Source organism: Centropristis striata, chromosome 10, assembly GCF_030273125.1.
Source record: "Centropristis striata isolate RG_2023a ecotype Rhode Island chromosome 10, C.striata_1.0, whole genome shotgun sequence".
NCBI classification, from domain to species: domain Eukaryota; kingdom Metazoa; phylum Chordata; class Actinopteri; order Perciformes; family Serranidae; genus Centropristis; species Centropristis striata.
The window spans coordinates 21723428-21740199 of NC_081526.1; the positions used below are offsets into that span (position 1 = coordinate 21723428).

At 38.7% G+C, this 16772-nt stretch overlaps 1 protein-coding gene across 1 annotated transcript in view; it reads right to left on the reverse strand.

Moving 5' to 3' along the window:
• Window positions 1-16772, reverse strand: part of cntnap5a (contactin associated protein family member 5a) — a 137048-nt gene that overhangs the window by 35177 nt on the left and 85099 nt on the right. The window contains exons 14-16 of the mRNA XM_059342270.1: window positions 7656-7812; window positions 5352-5479; window positions 35-205 (exon numbers count right to left, since the gene is read on the reverse strand). Of these exons, the coding sequence (XP_059198253.1) occupies window positions 35-205; window positions 5352-5479; window positions 7656-7812 (456 nt within the window). The remainder of the gene's footprint in view (window positions 1-34; window positions 206-5351; window positions 5480-7655; window positions 7813-16772) is intronic.

A 16772-nucleotide genomic window follows, 5' to 3' on the forward strand; every position in this document is an offset into this window, starting at 1 on the left:
TCTACTTTCTATTCTAGTCCGGACGTTGACTCACAGCTGAGCTCCACTCGGATGAAGTCCTTCAGGCCCTGGTTCTCCAGAAACACTCCCGACGGAGCGCTAGTCTTGAAGTAGAAGGAGATATCAGAGGCGAGCTCGGCCTGTAGGGTGGGGAAGTAGAGGTAGGAGGACTCCTGGTAGAAAGATGCTGCGTTCCATATCGACTCTGAAAGACAAGAGAGAGATGAAAGTAAAGTGGGGGTAGGAAGATTCCTGACTGAAGGAGGTTGCTACCAAAAAAGGTTCTCAACTCTCTTTTTTTTTCTCACTTGTTTTTCAGGTGGAAAAAAGTAATTCATGTTACTGGATCTGTCATTAGTGTTGATTTCTTGGGAGAAAAAGGGAACAAACTGTCACCTCCGCTGTCAGAATTCACACACTTTGTATGTGTGCTGCAACCTCCTTTGTTCTGCAGTGATAACAACACGACTCTATTAGTAAAGAGAAAGAAAAGGTAGTCATTTTCCACTGAATTTCAAAAGGGGAATTGTCAGCAAAAAACTAAAATAGATACAAATTTAACCAATGTTTTTATTAGAGAGTGTAATATAAACCATAACTTTTGTTCAGAGAGAATTCATAGCAGTGGAATGCTGAGGCATCTGGGGTTAAATGATAATGTCAAAAAATACCATTAAATTAAATCATTTTCTCGTGTAAAATTGACCGTGACTGAGACTGTTTTATTACAGGGACAACAGACTGATTTAGGGTAATAATATTGTTGAGAAAATAAATGCAAATTACAGAAGCTATTTCTACTGTCAGCAAAGCTTTTCACATGCAATTATACACATAAATGTACATTTTCATGCATTGTTTATAAAATAGTCCTTTTATGCAACTTTATGCTTCTACTCCCCAATCTCAGAGGTAAATATTGTACTGCTTACCCCACTACTTTTATCTTACAGCTTAAGTTACTTTTGAGATCACAGCTTACATTCCTATCCGGTGAAAACAAAGAAAATTCTTTCATTTTTTCTGATAAACTGGGGGATTGAATGTTCTTCTCCTTCTCAAGCTAAAGAACTCAAACAAACATTAAAGACCCTCTTGGATCAGCTAGAAAATGCATCCCCACAATGCTGAAAAAAAAAACCCAGCTGTTTCTGGCTCTTTAGAGATGCGTGGTTCTCTCAGGAACCCCTCTACAAACCTATGATCCTATAGAATATGATGCATAGTAGGGGTAGGAAAAAAATAGATTCATGTACATATTGCGATTTTTTTATGGGGTGATTTTAAAAATTTTAAAGATTTTTCTCCCCAGAATTGATTATACTACTTCATATCCGTGTCCAGAAAACTTCGGCCCTGACGTCAGTGTTGACAACTAAGCAACTTTGTCACAATATTTAGCAACTTTTCAGACCCCTCTAGTGACTATTTTTCGAAACAGCGACTAGCGACAAATCTAGCGACTTTTGCTGGTGTTACTGGAGACTTTTGGATAGTGATGGGTCGGATCGTGCCGATGCTTCGGAGCGTGTGTCGAGAAATCCCGGAAGTCTTTGGTGGAGCGCGTATCGACGCTTGTGTTGTTTAGGGCGAGTGACGTCATTGATGACGTTCGAAGCCTCGGTGGTTGAGGAAATGGTTCGACTTGTGCACCCCTGCCTCCTCAGTCCCATGCAAACGAGTTTTTTCGAAAGCTGGAGAGGTTGTCTCCAAAATAGAAACCGTCCAAGCACAGTGGAGAAATTGTTGTTTTTAAACTGCAATCAATAAAGTCACAAGCACAATTGATGTCCCATCTCTGCCCCGTGCTTTGAAAACACTGTAACATTTTTAACAAACACCTCATGTCCTATTGGATTTATTTTATCATTGACTGAAATGATGCTGGTAAAGTAAATAATAATGATTATTATATATTATTATTAATAATTACTAATACACTGCTATTAGCATTACCCACATATTAATCAAAACAACAGATAAATAAAATCCACACTAAATCAAATTAAGGTGTTTTTATTTCTGTTGGCAGTGATTATTCCCATGCACCAAGAGGCCTCACAAACAGCTCAAAGGTCAATGACAATTTGGACCAGCAGGGGGTTTGTGAGCACATGAAGCCTCAAGATATGAACCTTTTCTCGAACCAGTTGGCTGGAAAGGTTCAAGGCTTCATGAGGCTTCATCTACCCATCACTACTTTTGGAGACTCCTTACTCTTTTTAACGCAGACGCTGGCGGCGGCCCCTCCCGCGCCCCAAAGCACTCAAATGCGGCACAGTCCTCCTGCAGGAGTCTCTCTCTCTCCCCCATCTGCAGTCAGAGCCAGAGGGGATGTTAACCCCTCAGCGAGTAGTCTGCAAATCATACATGATTCCAGCATGAGAGAAACGTGCCTACCTGTCTGTATCAGTCCCGTCCTCACATTGTCACAGAGGTCCAAAGTCCAAACACACTGTTGCATTATGCCGTTTGCTAATGCCGCGAGCTAAAATTAGCTAACGATTAAAGTTGTTTCAATCACAAAAGCTACTATTACTTCCTGTCGCAGCTTTCAAAATAAGAGCACAGTCTGTGCTGTCAGAGAGGCTCTATTTTGGCCAAGTCTTTTATTTTTATCTTACTTCAGAGAGCACTGAGTAGTCAGAGCACTTTACTTGTTATTTAAAAACATATTTGTTAATCTATTGAACAATTCATTATATTACGTTAATTGTATTAAAACTGTGGACATTTCAATTCATTTTGTCAACTTTAAAAAAAATGCTGTACATTTTATGTATCTTTTTTGTCTCAGTTGAAATAAATGTCAGCTGCTGGACGGACACAGACTGATGTGCATTGTTTATGGGAACGACATTCATGGTTTATCATCTCTAGAAGTGTATGATTCAACTTGGTTTTTTTTAAGAAGGAAAAGAAAATTGCAATTGTTGATTATATCATCAATACTTGTAGAATCGCAATTATCAAGAATCGTGATACAATCAAATCGGCACCATAGAATCGTGATACAATCGAAACGTGGCCAAAGCATATCGTCCCACCCCTAATGCATACCTTAGGATTAAACTACCCAACAGGATATAAAGGAATTCAATCCCAACCATGAACATCTACATACAAAATTAGTACTAGTAGCAGTTAAATGCAACGGGCTGCAAATATTTCACATCAACACTATTCATACTGGCAGTTATGTGAATTTGAAACACTTGTTCAATAAAAGGTTTGGATGGATTTGTGCAGGTAGAGGACCAACTGCTGGGATCCTTTAGAGCCAGAGCAGCGTTAGGCGGTCTGTCTGAGGTCAGTTGTTGCCATTTTATTGAGTTTCCTTTTAGTGAAATGCTCTGAGTGAATTCCTGTAATAAACAGTGTCCATAGCTGTGTTTTGACCAAGAAGTTCCTGGTAATTTTAGTCCCGGGGTACTTTTCAATGATCTGAAAGGTTCCTACTGCCCATTGTTGTCTGTGTTTCCTCAGCGGTATACACTCCTGTGAATATTAGGTTGGTGTATGAAAAAGCAACATGGTAAGAGGACTGCTGGTGGTTGCAGTGGTAAACACATTCTGCAACCTGCAGTTTTGTGTCTGCTTATTTCATCGAAAAACTATATTGAAGAAAAAAACAACCTGACTGATTCACGTTGGATGTGAAATGCAGAGGAGGAAAATGTATCTACGAGGATTTGTCCCACACAGTAAATCATCAGTTGAGTATTTTGATGGTTTTTTGATGGATTTATTTGTGCTTCGGAAAATAACTGCCGTGAAACAATCACAAGATAAGGTTTTATTTCTCTTCACGGCACCTCAACACTCTCTCTCTCCGGCGCCCTGAGCTCACTCGAGTGACCTCGCTCTTTTTCTCTCCATCTTTTTTTCCTAAATGAGTCTGGAAGCAAACAGTAAAGCCTACCTTTATTTTTGATTTTATCAAACACAGAGAAATGTTCTCCCCTCACTGTAAAACGCTCCGGTCATTTACACACAGTATAACAGGTTGATCAAACAGATAGAAGGTTAAATAAAACCGGATCATTATAGTAAAACAAAACAGTATTAAGACTGAAACTGAAAAATATTTTTACAACAAAAAAAAAGGTTTAGAATTTAAAAAAAAATGTCTGAGCTTACTGTTCCTGCCCTTGATCATATATAATCATATATAACACTTTTAAAGGAACTCAAAGACACTTTGAATCATAAAAGATAATAGCAAGGCTGCTATTGTCAGCAGTAAAAACAACAAAGATATATATTTAAAAAATCAATAAAATACAATAAAGAATCACAGATAAAGAGAGGACAGTTCAAGATTGTCATTACATAATGATGTCATCCATCAAAATGGTCTTAAATCAATAAAATAAACTGCACATGAACAGCTGAAGCAGCTACTTTCAGAAAGTACTACGCCCTGAGCAGATACTTTTGGGGGTAAAATGGCACCATGAAAATGTCCCTGGAACTAAACTGCGACTCTGGAAACACAGTGAGTTCCTCAAAAGGTTCCTAGTCCCTGAGGAAAGGTCCTGTGGTCAAAAAGCGGCATGTCCAAACCTTTATTGTGAAAGGTTAGAACAGAAGGAGGGTCAAGTTTGAAAGAAATGTGTCTGGTTGTGTCCGTAGATGTTGCTCTGATATAATCCTGGCAAAGTATTCAACACAACTGGATTGGTTTCATAAAACTGTGACTCGTTCCTAAAAAAACAGGGCCCTAATATTCAACATCCATGTGAAAGCAATCATGACAAATACAACATTTAAAAAAATCAATCACAAGAAAGAAAAGCCCCCGTTGTTAATAAATATTTCACAGATATGAGATTATACTACATGTTCTGCAGATCTTGGGACACATTTGTTGTCTCTTCTAAAAACGTCTGCGTCTCCACTTTAAATTGAATCATGGGGGTTTGAACTAGATTTGACTGCAGATGAGCTGCTTTAAATTCCCTGCCCTTTGTCCACGGCTCACTGTGGGACATGAAGCAGTAAATATCTACAACCTCTTTCATGTTCCAGTGCTGCTGTCCAGCTCTGCTCTGCCCCCCCTCCCTCCCTGCAGTCCTGGCACCCCCGCCTGGCTGCACTACATTAGTTTGTAAAAGACGGATCTACTGGCAGGTCCGGCAGATTTTTATGAGGTTATAATCTGCACAGCCAAATGTCTGACTTGTAACAGAGCAGATTAATTTTAACTTTCCATCCATGGATAAACACATGAGTCATAAGGACATCATCTGAGCTTAGCTGTGCCTCTGATCAACCCTAAGCCTGGGAATCAAGCCTCCATCTGCAACCAAATCTGGCACAGTAGCTTCAACACTGAGGTGATCACCTACTGTCTCCATAACAACGCAGCGGGCCAACGTGGTAGACGGCCTGCGAGCCCGTTCTGTTGGTGTCTCCAATCACTATCTGGCTCACTGGCAGGTGGTCTTTGTAGGAGAGGATTCCTGTGTCATTAGCCCTGCGGCACACACACACACAAAAAAAGTGAAATAAATAAATAAATAACAACACAGTGCCCTCGGGGTGGGTGCCTTTCTGGGGGTCCAGATAAAGGCACCCATTTTTCTGCATTAGCACAGAACGCAGAGTAAACACATTAAAAAGGGAGCAATCTATCACAATGCAGACAACTGCCTCTGGAAATATGCAAACTGAGCTGAATCGAGAGAAGCTTTGCAGTGGATTAACATACAGTAAACAAAGACGTTCAGAGCGTCTAATACACCAGAAATACAATGCAGCCTTTGTTTTTTCCCCTTTCAAAAGATGATTAGATTGATCATGATTGTAATATTATGTATGAGCTGTAATTAATCATTTCGGGGCAAACGCTGCTATATTGAATTGTTGTAGAAATCATGACTGAATTTGTGTGAACATGCTGGAGATGGATGCAGCAGGAGAACAATAATCACATGCTGGAGCTGCTCTCTGAGTGGTTTTAGCGATTTTGGAATATTCTCTCTGAATTCATTTGTGTTGAATTGATGAATTGGCTATTTAATCATAGGTAGTCTTACTGTGGGTTATCTCAGGGCAGTAATTTATGGATATAATACAAAGAGATTATGAGAGATCATTGATCTTTAGGTTTTTTTTCCCTAATGGTCATGTCCCTTTGTCTTATTTATATTCATGTATTCACATTTAGACCACAATGGGCTCCAATACATGCAGTGTCCTGTTTATTAGGAACACCAAGATAAAACTCAGTCTGATAAAACAGTCCTGCCATAAATCCTCCTTTCATAAATTATAATGTTCACTTTTTGTTGTTTTGTAGAGAAATAAATGATGTACAGATATTTGTATTATGCCTCTTTATATTTCTACTCCACGACATCTCAGAGTTAAACTTGTAGTTTTTACCTCATTCATTTGTATGAGAGTTAAATTAAAAATACAGTTTTTTTTTATAATGTTCCTGTCCAGTAAAGACTAAGAAAATTATTTAGATTTTTTTCTGATAGACTGAGGGATTAAATGTAACTTTAAATGTTAAGAAAAGTCTCTACTTCTTAAGGTAAATAAACTTTTTGAAAAAACCTCTTTGATCAGCTGGAAAATGCATCGTCACAAAGCTGAAAACCAACAAGATCTCCAACCTAAATGACGGGAATAAGTCATTTGTCAATACCACCCATAAAGACTCATAGCACACACGTCATTATGGCTGCAGTTTAGTTGAATTAAGGCTACAATACCATTGGGCTGGGTTTAGGACAAAAAACTTCCATTTAAGGATTTATACAAGACAGTTTAAACAGTAAATAAATGCGAGGTAGTTACGAGGATGACGTGTCTACTGGAAGTGACTTACTTATGTAAAAACCTGCTGCACAAAATGTGAGCCAGTGAAGTTTAGTGATTAAATCACATTGTTTACTTTCGTTTTCACTCGTGACACAAACCCTGTTCTCCTGGGTGAAAGTTTGTTGTTCGACCTGTAACCCGAGCACGAATTACGCCATTTAAACAATCATTACTACAACGCCCACTAGATGGCGGCGGAGGACAATCTAAAACGTAAATATGGCTTCTTAGAGATTTGTAGTTCTCACAGGACAACCACGATATAAAACATATGATGATCTTATGGAATATGATGCATTGCTGCAAGTTAAACTACCCAACAGGATGTAAAAGAAAATGTAAAATGTTAAAATGAGCACCACCATAAACATCTACATGCAAAATTAGTAATTAGTAGTCGTAGCAGTAAAATACAACATACACATTAATGCGGCACTAATAATCCAAAAACGTCATATATAATAGTAAAACACTCACAAATAAAAACACTTTACTGCACTATAAATATTTTTACTTTTGAAACTTTCAGTCACTTTTGCTGATAATACTTGCATACCTTTTACAGGAGTAAAGCTTTGAATGCAGCGGAGTGTTTTCAGTGTGGTGCCTTCACTTAAGAAAGGGATGTGAAAACCATTTGAACTTGAATTGCAACATACAGATGTATTTCTGTTATTCAGCCGAGCATCACTGATATAAATGGGATGGATGAAATAATAGAAACACTCTTACAATGAATAATATATTGGAGAAAAATAAAAGGGAATAAAATATTCTCTCTGGACTGGAAATGTGAAATGGTTTGTGTGTCTGCAGTGTACCATGCGTCCGTGTCGGCGTCACAGTTGCAGAAGTAGTTCATGTCCATGCAGTTCTCCTCCAGGCTGCAGGAGCACTGCTGCACTCCCGGCAGGAAGCCTCCCCAGTAGCTCCGCTTCTCCCCTTCCCCGTCCAGCCACCAGGTCAGAGGACTGCCATCTGTAACAAGACAGCGGACAGTCAGCACCCGCTGCACACGCCTGATACCTGCCACCGCCGCGGCTCAGGCTCAAGAAGGTCAAGCTCAGGGGTTATATTTGGAAGATGCATCGTTTTGCTTCACTGGCTTTATCTTAAAATGCAAAAAAAAAAGAAGAAAAAATGCATATGGAAGTGCACTGAAGGAAGATAAACAAACAAACCAAACAAAAATTAAAGATTTATAGATAAGCATGCGACAGAAATCCTGTTCTGTCAGAGGCAGCTGTGCACAGAGGCTTACATAATATGAGGCATTATGATGGGAATAAAACTGGGAGGGAAGGTGAGTAACAAAAACTCACAAAATAAAGGAAAACAACATAAGGCCAGAAGTAAACAAGATTAAGTTTTGGAGCACAGGGAACCATTGGAGCATTCATTTGTTTGAACCTGGAAATAAAGTAATATACAAACTATAAAACACACATCCACAGTAATACACAGACACATAGACACATAATGTAATCAACATGAGGATTTATCGTCTTTCATTGGAAATGTATCGTGATAAAATCATATATTGAGATATCGTGACACAGAATTAATTGATTCATTCATTATCCTTAACTGATTATTTGCACCCGGCTCGCGTGGGGCTGGAACCAATCCCAGCTGAGAGGCGGGTTAAACATCGTTGGGCTGACACTTAGAGACAGACAATCACGCTCTCATTCACACATACGCGCAATTTAGAGTCACTAAGCTGCATGTTTTTGGACTGTGGGAGAAAGCCGGAGTACCTGGTGAGAACCAATGCTGACACACTGACAACATGCAAACTCCACACAGAAGAGCCGCAGGCGAACTGGCGACCCTCTTGCTGTGAAGCAAGAGTGCTAACCACTACATCACCGTGTAGCCCGTGAATACATAGAATAAAGCACCTAAATTAATAACAGACACATATGAACTCTAATGCATGTATGTATACTTGTTTTTTCTATAATCTTCACTTAATTAAATGAGAAAATACCCATCTCTTCTGTACTTCAGTGTTCAGTACTTCACAGAGGGTTTAGAAAAATATGCTTCACCATGTGGTTATTTCATATGGACTCTGTATTCATTGCTTGACCAGAAATCATGCTATATCCTGATGACCTGAAAGATATTGTTATCTAGAAATGAAATTACCAAATTCAGGTTTTGGCCGTATCAGCATTTCATCTAAAGAGTCGTTTTTATCCATTCTGGACTTGTTTCAGCTGTTTCAAGCTCAATTTAAACTATATACTAGACATTATATTTGTTCCATAGTGCTTGTTTTCCCTTGTGGAAATTATGCTTCGAAATGCCATTTTGGTTGGGTAAAATGTTGATTTAAGACAAAAACTATAAAACTACTTTAACATGTTACAAATATATATTTTCCTATTACATGTTTAATCTAATTTTATCACTACCTTTTTCACAAATAATAATAAGTAATCAGTTATCTATAGTGCAAATTTAACACATTGGAAAAGAGATTCTAACTAATGGATTAACCTTTTTGATACAATTGTAAATAGTAAGAATATACTTAATACTTACCAGTTATTGTATTTCAGATATTAGAAATGCAGCTATAGAAATCTAAAATAACATTCTTACTAGTTGCCATGCCATAAATTAGTTTTGACTGGTCAGAATTTAATTATAGATATCTAGAATTGCATTTATGATATCAGTAAAATATCCAAAGTTAAAATATTTTTGTATTTTAATCAAATTTGTTCTTTTCTTCATTGCATTCAACCACAAATAAAACAATTAGGATGTTTAAAGCATAAATAAAAACAAAATGCTTAGATTTCCTAACCCTTTCTGACGTTTATTCAACTGAAAACTGTACAAAGAAAACATATTTAATGCTCAAACTGATACACTTGTGTTTATAATATACACTCAGGGTCGTAAATGTATTTGTTGTGATTCCCTGCTGGCGTCTCCTGACATTATTGTCTGCGTGTCAATGAGCCGGAGCTGTACAGTAAAGCATCACTCTCCACCTCCACTGTGGGGTTAAGTGGTCCAGCTTCCATCATCTGTCACACAACGTGACCCTGCATCAGAGATGAGCCCGGCGAGGAAACGGAAAGCCCATTAAGCCGCATGTCACAATACATAATCAAGTGTCACATGCAGTGATGCTCTCGTCCTACGCTGCATACATTATAGCTGGATATGTATGGATGGACACACGTTATTTAAGTCTGATTTTGCAAATAACGTGCCATGAATTTACTCTCCATGTGAAATTCTGCAGAAATACCACATGCTAAAAAGTCTAATGATGCAGCAGTCTGACCCACGCTGAAAAAAAGAGTTTGCACTTGTGAAACACAGCCAGGACAGGAAACAATGTGGGCTGGAACACCACTGCTTAGTACGCCAACATTTGCATTACAAAGGTTGAAAATAATGCATGCTTTATTGTCTCTTTGCAAGCTTCTCTCCCATTTCCCTGCATGTTGTTTTACCTGTTTGCTCAGACAGTGAGCAGCTACACAAATAAGAAAAGGCAACAATCAATAGTTCCTGAAGGAGAGGTGAGTCTCACTCTCTCACTCAAATTAGCTGGATATTGACAGGAGTTGTTCACAGGGAGCAAAGTAAACGCGTCTTATTTTGTCCTTTACTGAGATTATTGGAAAACAAAAAAAATTGGACAAGTGCTGCACAAAAGCCCCACAAACAAACAGCCTGGAGAGTCTGCTAAATACAGCACAACCACAAACAGTAAAAGAGTCTGGAACAAACAGTAAATGTGGTGCTAGAGGAACATTTAAATATTTAATACATCAGTTGATAAATAAACTCTGGTGGCAACATTTAAACTCTATAGGAACAAAAGCATTACAGACATTATGATCTGAAACAACTAAGAGTGTGTTCAGAGTGCTCCAGCACAAATGCTTTCTTCATTTTAAGGAATATTACGCGAGAATTGTTCCTTACTGTTTTTAAAAACAATATTGGAACTTTCTTCTGCAAGCTGCAGGTTCCCTCTAAATTTGAAACAGGGGGGTGGGGGTGGGAGGTTTGCGCTGTGTTCTCTATTTCCGTAGCTTCTTCTTCAAATGGTATAGCACCCAGAGAAAGTAGAGGCAGAGGGCAGGGTCTCTGCCATTACAGACTGGCCACACACTTAAGGTCAGAAGTTATAGATAGAGGGAGGGATTAGACTTTTGAATAGGCGTTATCAGCCCATAATTATGGACGAGTAGGGTCTTTTCTACCTCCTAGTAGGTTGATCTGCCTATTGAAATAGGTTTTCTTACCCTTTTAATATTTTGTTACATTTAATCTTCACTTTTGTTTGGTTTAGGCACTGAAAAGGCAGCCGTTTCATTTGATTTAGGCTACAAAACTACTTCTCTAAGGTCAGGGCTCCTGGTTATTAATTCTAAAAGAGTTTCAAAATTTCAAAACTGTATTTTTACCTCTTTCCATGAAATTATTGTGACAATGTGATTTATTCTTGACAGATAAAGTGTATATCTTCTCAAAACTCTATTAATCAATCTCTTCCAAACATATCCCAATGAAAATGAAACACAATCAATAGAGGATTGTTTCTGAAAACAAAACTATTGCAACTTTATGGCCAACCGTGCCAAAAATGAAGTAATTACGGGGATGGCGTTAATACTGGAAGTGACATAGTTTCAGAAAAACAAGACTAGTCTCCCCTCGGAAATGTCAAATAGGTTGTTTGCACAGGTAGCAAAATATGACTCGTATTTAAGTTTTAGACTTTCTTCCGCTGCCATCTTGCTGATGTAGTAGTAATGACGAAAATGGTGGATGTCACCCTCAGGTAGGGAGGGGACGTGGATGGGTGGAACAAACAGCAGACTTTCAACCAGGAGAACGATGTTTGTGTCCCGTGTGAAAACACAAGTAAAACATAAGTAAATTACTTTTAACGTAGCTTAAGTTTTTTATGTAACTTAATTGTTATTTTTTACATAACTTCTGTGGCTCATGTCACCCTTGTAACTACTTCACTTCTGGCATTTATGTACATTTCTTTTAATTCACTTCTTAAAATCCACTTTGATAGACTTGCTTTTACGTATGTAATACTTTCTATCTTACTACTCTCTTTTTTTTTTAAATATAGTCTTTCTTTGGACTGGGAAGACTTTGCTCTGGGAAGGCTGCTGGGTGTGTGTCCAAGGCTGCTCAAGGAATGTGCTGCCCAACTGTGTCAACCTCTCCACAAGATCTTCAACCTCAATCTACAGTTGGGGCGTGTGCCGGCACTGTGGAAGATTTCCTGTGTTGTGCCGGTACCAAAAATAAAATGTCCAGCTGAACTTAATGACTACAGACCAGTAGCCCTCACTTCTCACATCATGAAGACCTTGGAGTGGCTGATTCTACACCTACTGAGAGCTGAAGTCAGAGACAAACTCGACCCCCTGCAGTTTGCATACAAACAACACATTGGAGTGAAAGGTGCTGTCCTCTACAAGCTTCACCGTGCCCTTGCTCATCTGGAGGAAACTGGTGCATATGTGAGAATCATGTTCTTTGATTTTTCAAGTGCATTCAACACCATCCAACCCAACATACTCAAAAACAAGCTCACAGAGATGGGTGTGGATCTTTCCTTCATCTCTTGGATCACAGAATACCTGACAGGAAGACCACAGTATGTCAGGTTGGGGAACTGTGTTTCTGGGACATTAATGAGCAGCACAGGGGCTCCACAAGGGACTGTTCTGGCTCCATTCCTGTTTACACTGCACATAGCGGACTTCAAATACAACTCTGAGTCCTGCCACATCCTGAAGTACTCAGACGACACTGCTATTGTGGCGTGTATCATGAATGGACAGGAATGAAATCCTGAAATACCCGGATCATCCGCTACACAAAACCTTTATGGACCAAAAAAACAGCAGTGGCTCCTCTCTCTCCGTTGCAGGACGGAGAGATACAAAAGATCCTTCGCTCCCACAGCCATCAGGCTGTCTTATTCTTCTAGAGATTCTACCAGACTAACTGAATTTCCCCTCGGGGATAAATAAAGTAATTTTGATTTTGATTTAATTTGATTTGATTTTACCTTTGAATTCTGTTTTTATTACATTATCAGGACACTTTTCCTCTGAGGATTAGAATGTCTTGTGATTGTTCCTACACTTTTTAAAGGGTGCTATATAAATAAAGTTATTATTATTATTATTATTTATTTACAGTGTAAACTGTCTTTTACAACACCTAACCAGGACGTTTTTTGCTCTAAACCTAGGTCAGTGGTTTTGTAGTGTTTTTTACAACCATAAACCATACATGTATGTATGCATGTATGATGACGTGTGTGCTATTTTTAGAACGCTCAGCTCTGTACTGTGGGACATGAAACATTCGTATGTGTCATTATTGGGTGGTCCTGACAAACGTTCTATTCTGTTGTTTAGGTTGGAGATGTTGGGAAAAGCGTGATGCACTGAAGTTAGGTCACATCGTTTACTTTTGGTTTCAGCGGGGAAACAAACCCAGTCTTCTGGGTAAAGTCCAGGTTTGTTTGACTCATCCACCTTAAGAGCAACTCCACTGCTATATATTCTGTTTCCTTGCATTCCTCTCAGCATTCACACTCCATCAAGTCACTTTGGCAATCTCCTCCATAATGACTATGACTGGTTGAGGCCGCCGCTAAACAACAGACATTAATACAGCTGTCCATTCACTGGGTAATAGTCTGAGGTGTCAAATCAGGTGCTATACATTGTTTAAAAGGAAAATGTTGAATAGTGGGCTACATGGTGTTGTAGTGGTTAGCACTCTTGCCTCATAGCAAGAGGATCGCAGGTTCGACCTTCTTGCTGTGAACTCCTGCAGCTCTTCTGTGTTCTCCCTGTGTCAGCGTGGATTCTCACGAGGTACTCCTGCTTCCTCCCACAGTCCAAAAACATGCACTTAGGTTTAATTGGTGACTCTAAATTGCCCGTAGGTGTGAATGAGAGCGTGATTGTCTGTCTCTATGTGTCAGCCCTGTGATAGTCTGGAGACCTGTCCAGGGTGTACCTGCCTCTTGTCCAATGTCAGCTGGGATCGATTTCAGCCCCCTGTTAAGGTTAATAAGCGGTTAAGGATAATTAATGAATGAATGTTGCATAGTATACATCTAACAAAAGGAAAACAGAAAACTATTTTCCATACACCTGGAAAAACCGCAACCTGAATAAATGTATCAACACTGAAGAAATATACAAATACGAAAACAAGAAGAAAGATTAAAGAAAAATACACCATAAAGAGCAGTCATTATGTCCCTGTTGTGAATGTTCTGAACTTCTCTGTCATGCTAAAAGCCACACAGTTACCTGAACGATGGGAGAAAGGACAGAGAAAAAAACAAGTGCTTAACAATGTAAATGAGGCCACAGCTGAGCATCATAACAAGGACACTCAATGACTAAACATCAATGTGTAAGTAAACAGCAGAGACAGACAGGAGTGATGTCAGAGAGGGGACATGTTATACAGATAAACTCCAACAACTTCTTGGCAAATTCCTGCATCTATAAACCCAGTAGGATGCTTCCAGCAGCTGCTGTTGTTGTTTTTGTCCCTGTAAATTAGCATGCTACACAATTTCGCCCAATAATTAATCTGAATATGCTGTAAAGTATGTTTGATATCAGAAGTGATACTGTTTGTGTGTACACGCACCGCGCAAAGACACATTTGACCTTCTTCCACAGGAGATTTCTGAGCTCAAACAACAAAGGCAGCCATCAAAAAACCCCAGACTGTTTCTGAAAGTGTTCATGCAGCTATAAAATAGTCTGCTTCCTGTCTCTCTTTGATGTCTGGTGTGATAATGAACTTGTTTGTTTGCACATGCATGGCACCCAGGGAACGGGGGGAATGGCGGAATCTGGGACTTCATGAATGTTTCATGAATGTTTCATGATTTAAGAGCAAATGTTTGGATGCTTGGGACACCATAGGTGCCAAAGCAGTTCAAGATGAATGCGCGCAAAAAGATTGGAGACCGCCTCTCTAGTTATTGTCAAAATATAACAAGAAGAGCGGGGCAGAAGGCAGCAGCAGGCAAGTTCCCATTGTGACAGCCTCACTTTCAATTCACAATGTCACAAAAACACTCTCCTGATGCTGCAGAGCACAAAACAGTCGAGACACAGAAGCTGCACACTGAAGCCATGTTCAGGTGCACTTTAGCTCCTTATTCATTCAAACTGGGCCAGTCTGGTATCGCAGACAGGTCTGGCAAGACGCAAGGCTGGCCAAATAAGTTGCTCAACTTTTGCCTCAAAACAATGTGACTTCATCTGAAGAACACCACATTTCTACTGTCAAGCATCCTGCTAAAAACCTTCATGTAGTGTTTTGGTGTCTGATAAGCCTTCAAGAATAAAGAGGACCCATTACCTAAAATACTTTTCCTTATTTGCTATCACACACAATGTCTCAGTGTAGATCGGTCACCATAATTATATCATAATAAAACCATATCTCCGATTGTATATAATAAAACATAATTTCTGCTGTGTTCTTTTATTCATTGAGGATGTTTTTTATATTTTTATTTGTGTGAATATTCTTGTCCATTGCTCTTTGAAAGGGTGTATTTCCATTGTAATCCAATTATATAATCATTATAATAGTGGCATAAATTGCTCACAAAATTACAATAATGTCGTCTCAGTATTTTTTATTTCTGTTCATTGGGCTTAGGCACTGTGTGGTCTTATAATAAATTGGCAAAAGCTGCTTTTTGTCAGACATCATGTTGGCTAAAGTGTTGCTGACATTCAGTAAACAAACCTGCAATGAAACACAAAATGATTGTAGTTATGTCCATATATCAAATGATAAATCCATATTGTAATTATCGTGACACGTTTTACCATCATTGCTGCTCTGTTTGTCTATTTATTGATTTTATATTCAATGCATTTTTTTCACGTTTTCATGTGTGAAGATTCTTCACAATTAAAAGTTCATTGCGTTTTGAAAGGGTGTACTTACATTATTATCCTGTTATATTATCATTATATCAGTGGCAAAAATTGGTGACAGGTCTATTTCATTGTTGGATGTTCATATTAAATGAGGCCAACATTCCAAATAATGTGGAAATTGTATATGAAAGTAATTAATGGGAGAAAAAAGTTTCCAACCATTCTGAACACTCTGTTTCAAAGAGTTCTTTTACTCTCGGCTCCAGCTGGCATAAGCTCGTGTTGGGTTTCTATAAATGCTCATTTACACATCACATTTCGAAAGTGTTAATATTACATACAGTACAATGCTCCTGGTTCTACACTGATCTTGGTTGCTGATGTTAATTTCTCCCCAGTTTTGGATCAAATTCCTACATGATCTATTATGAGTTTTGGGTTCAGAAGCTTTAACTAGTGATTTTCATGGTAAAGGTGTCAGTATACTTCAGCAGCCATGGGCAGTGTGAGAGAAATTTCTTCTGAAATGTAAAGAGCTTGTTCTCTGAAGAAATACAGACATGCTGTGATAAATAATAACATTTACTACATGCAGCATGGAGAGAGGGCCACAGCATGGTAGTTCAATGCAGAACATACAGTTTGTCCTGTCTTAGATACCATGAGGTGCTCACATGAACAGCAGAGGAAGTGCACTAAAACAACAATAAGACATTGTAAACCCAACGGCCAAAATATCACTGCTACCATCATTCAAACATTAGCTGCGTTTCCATTGAAGTCATAAAGTGAAATTTTGAAATGTTGCATTAAAGAAAACGTGAATTAGGTACATTTCCATCAACTGGTTTAGTACGAATAAACAAAGCTGCATAAACGTACTTTGGTCAGAAGATGGCAGTGTGATGTATAGCTGTAGGCTAATCTGTCAGTAATCAGGAGAAGAAAAAGAGATTGAGCGAGAGAGAAAAAATATAAAAAAAGAGTTGT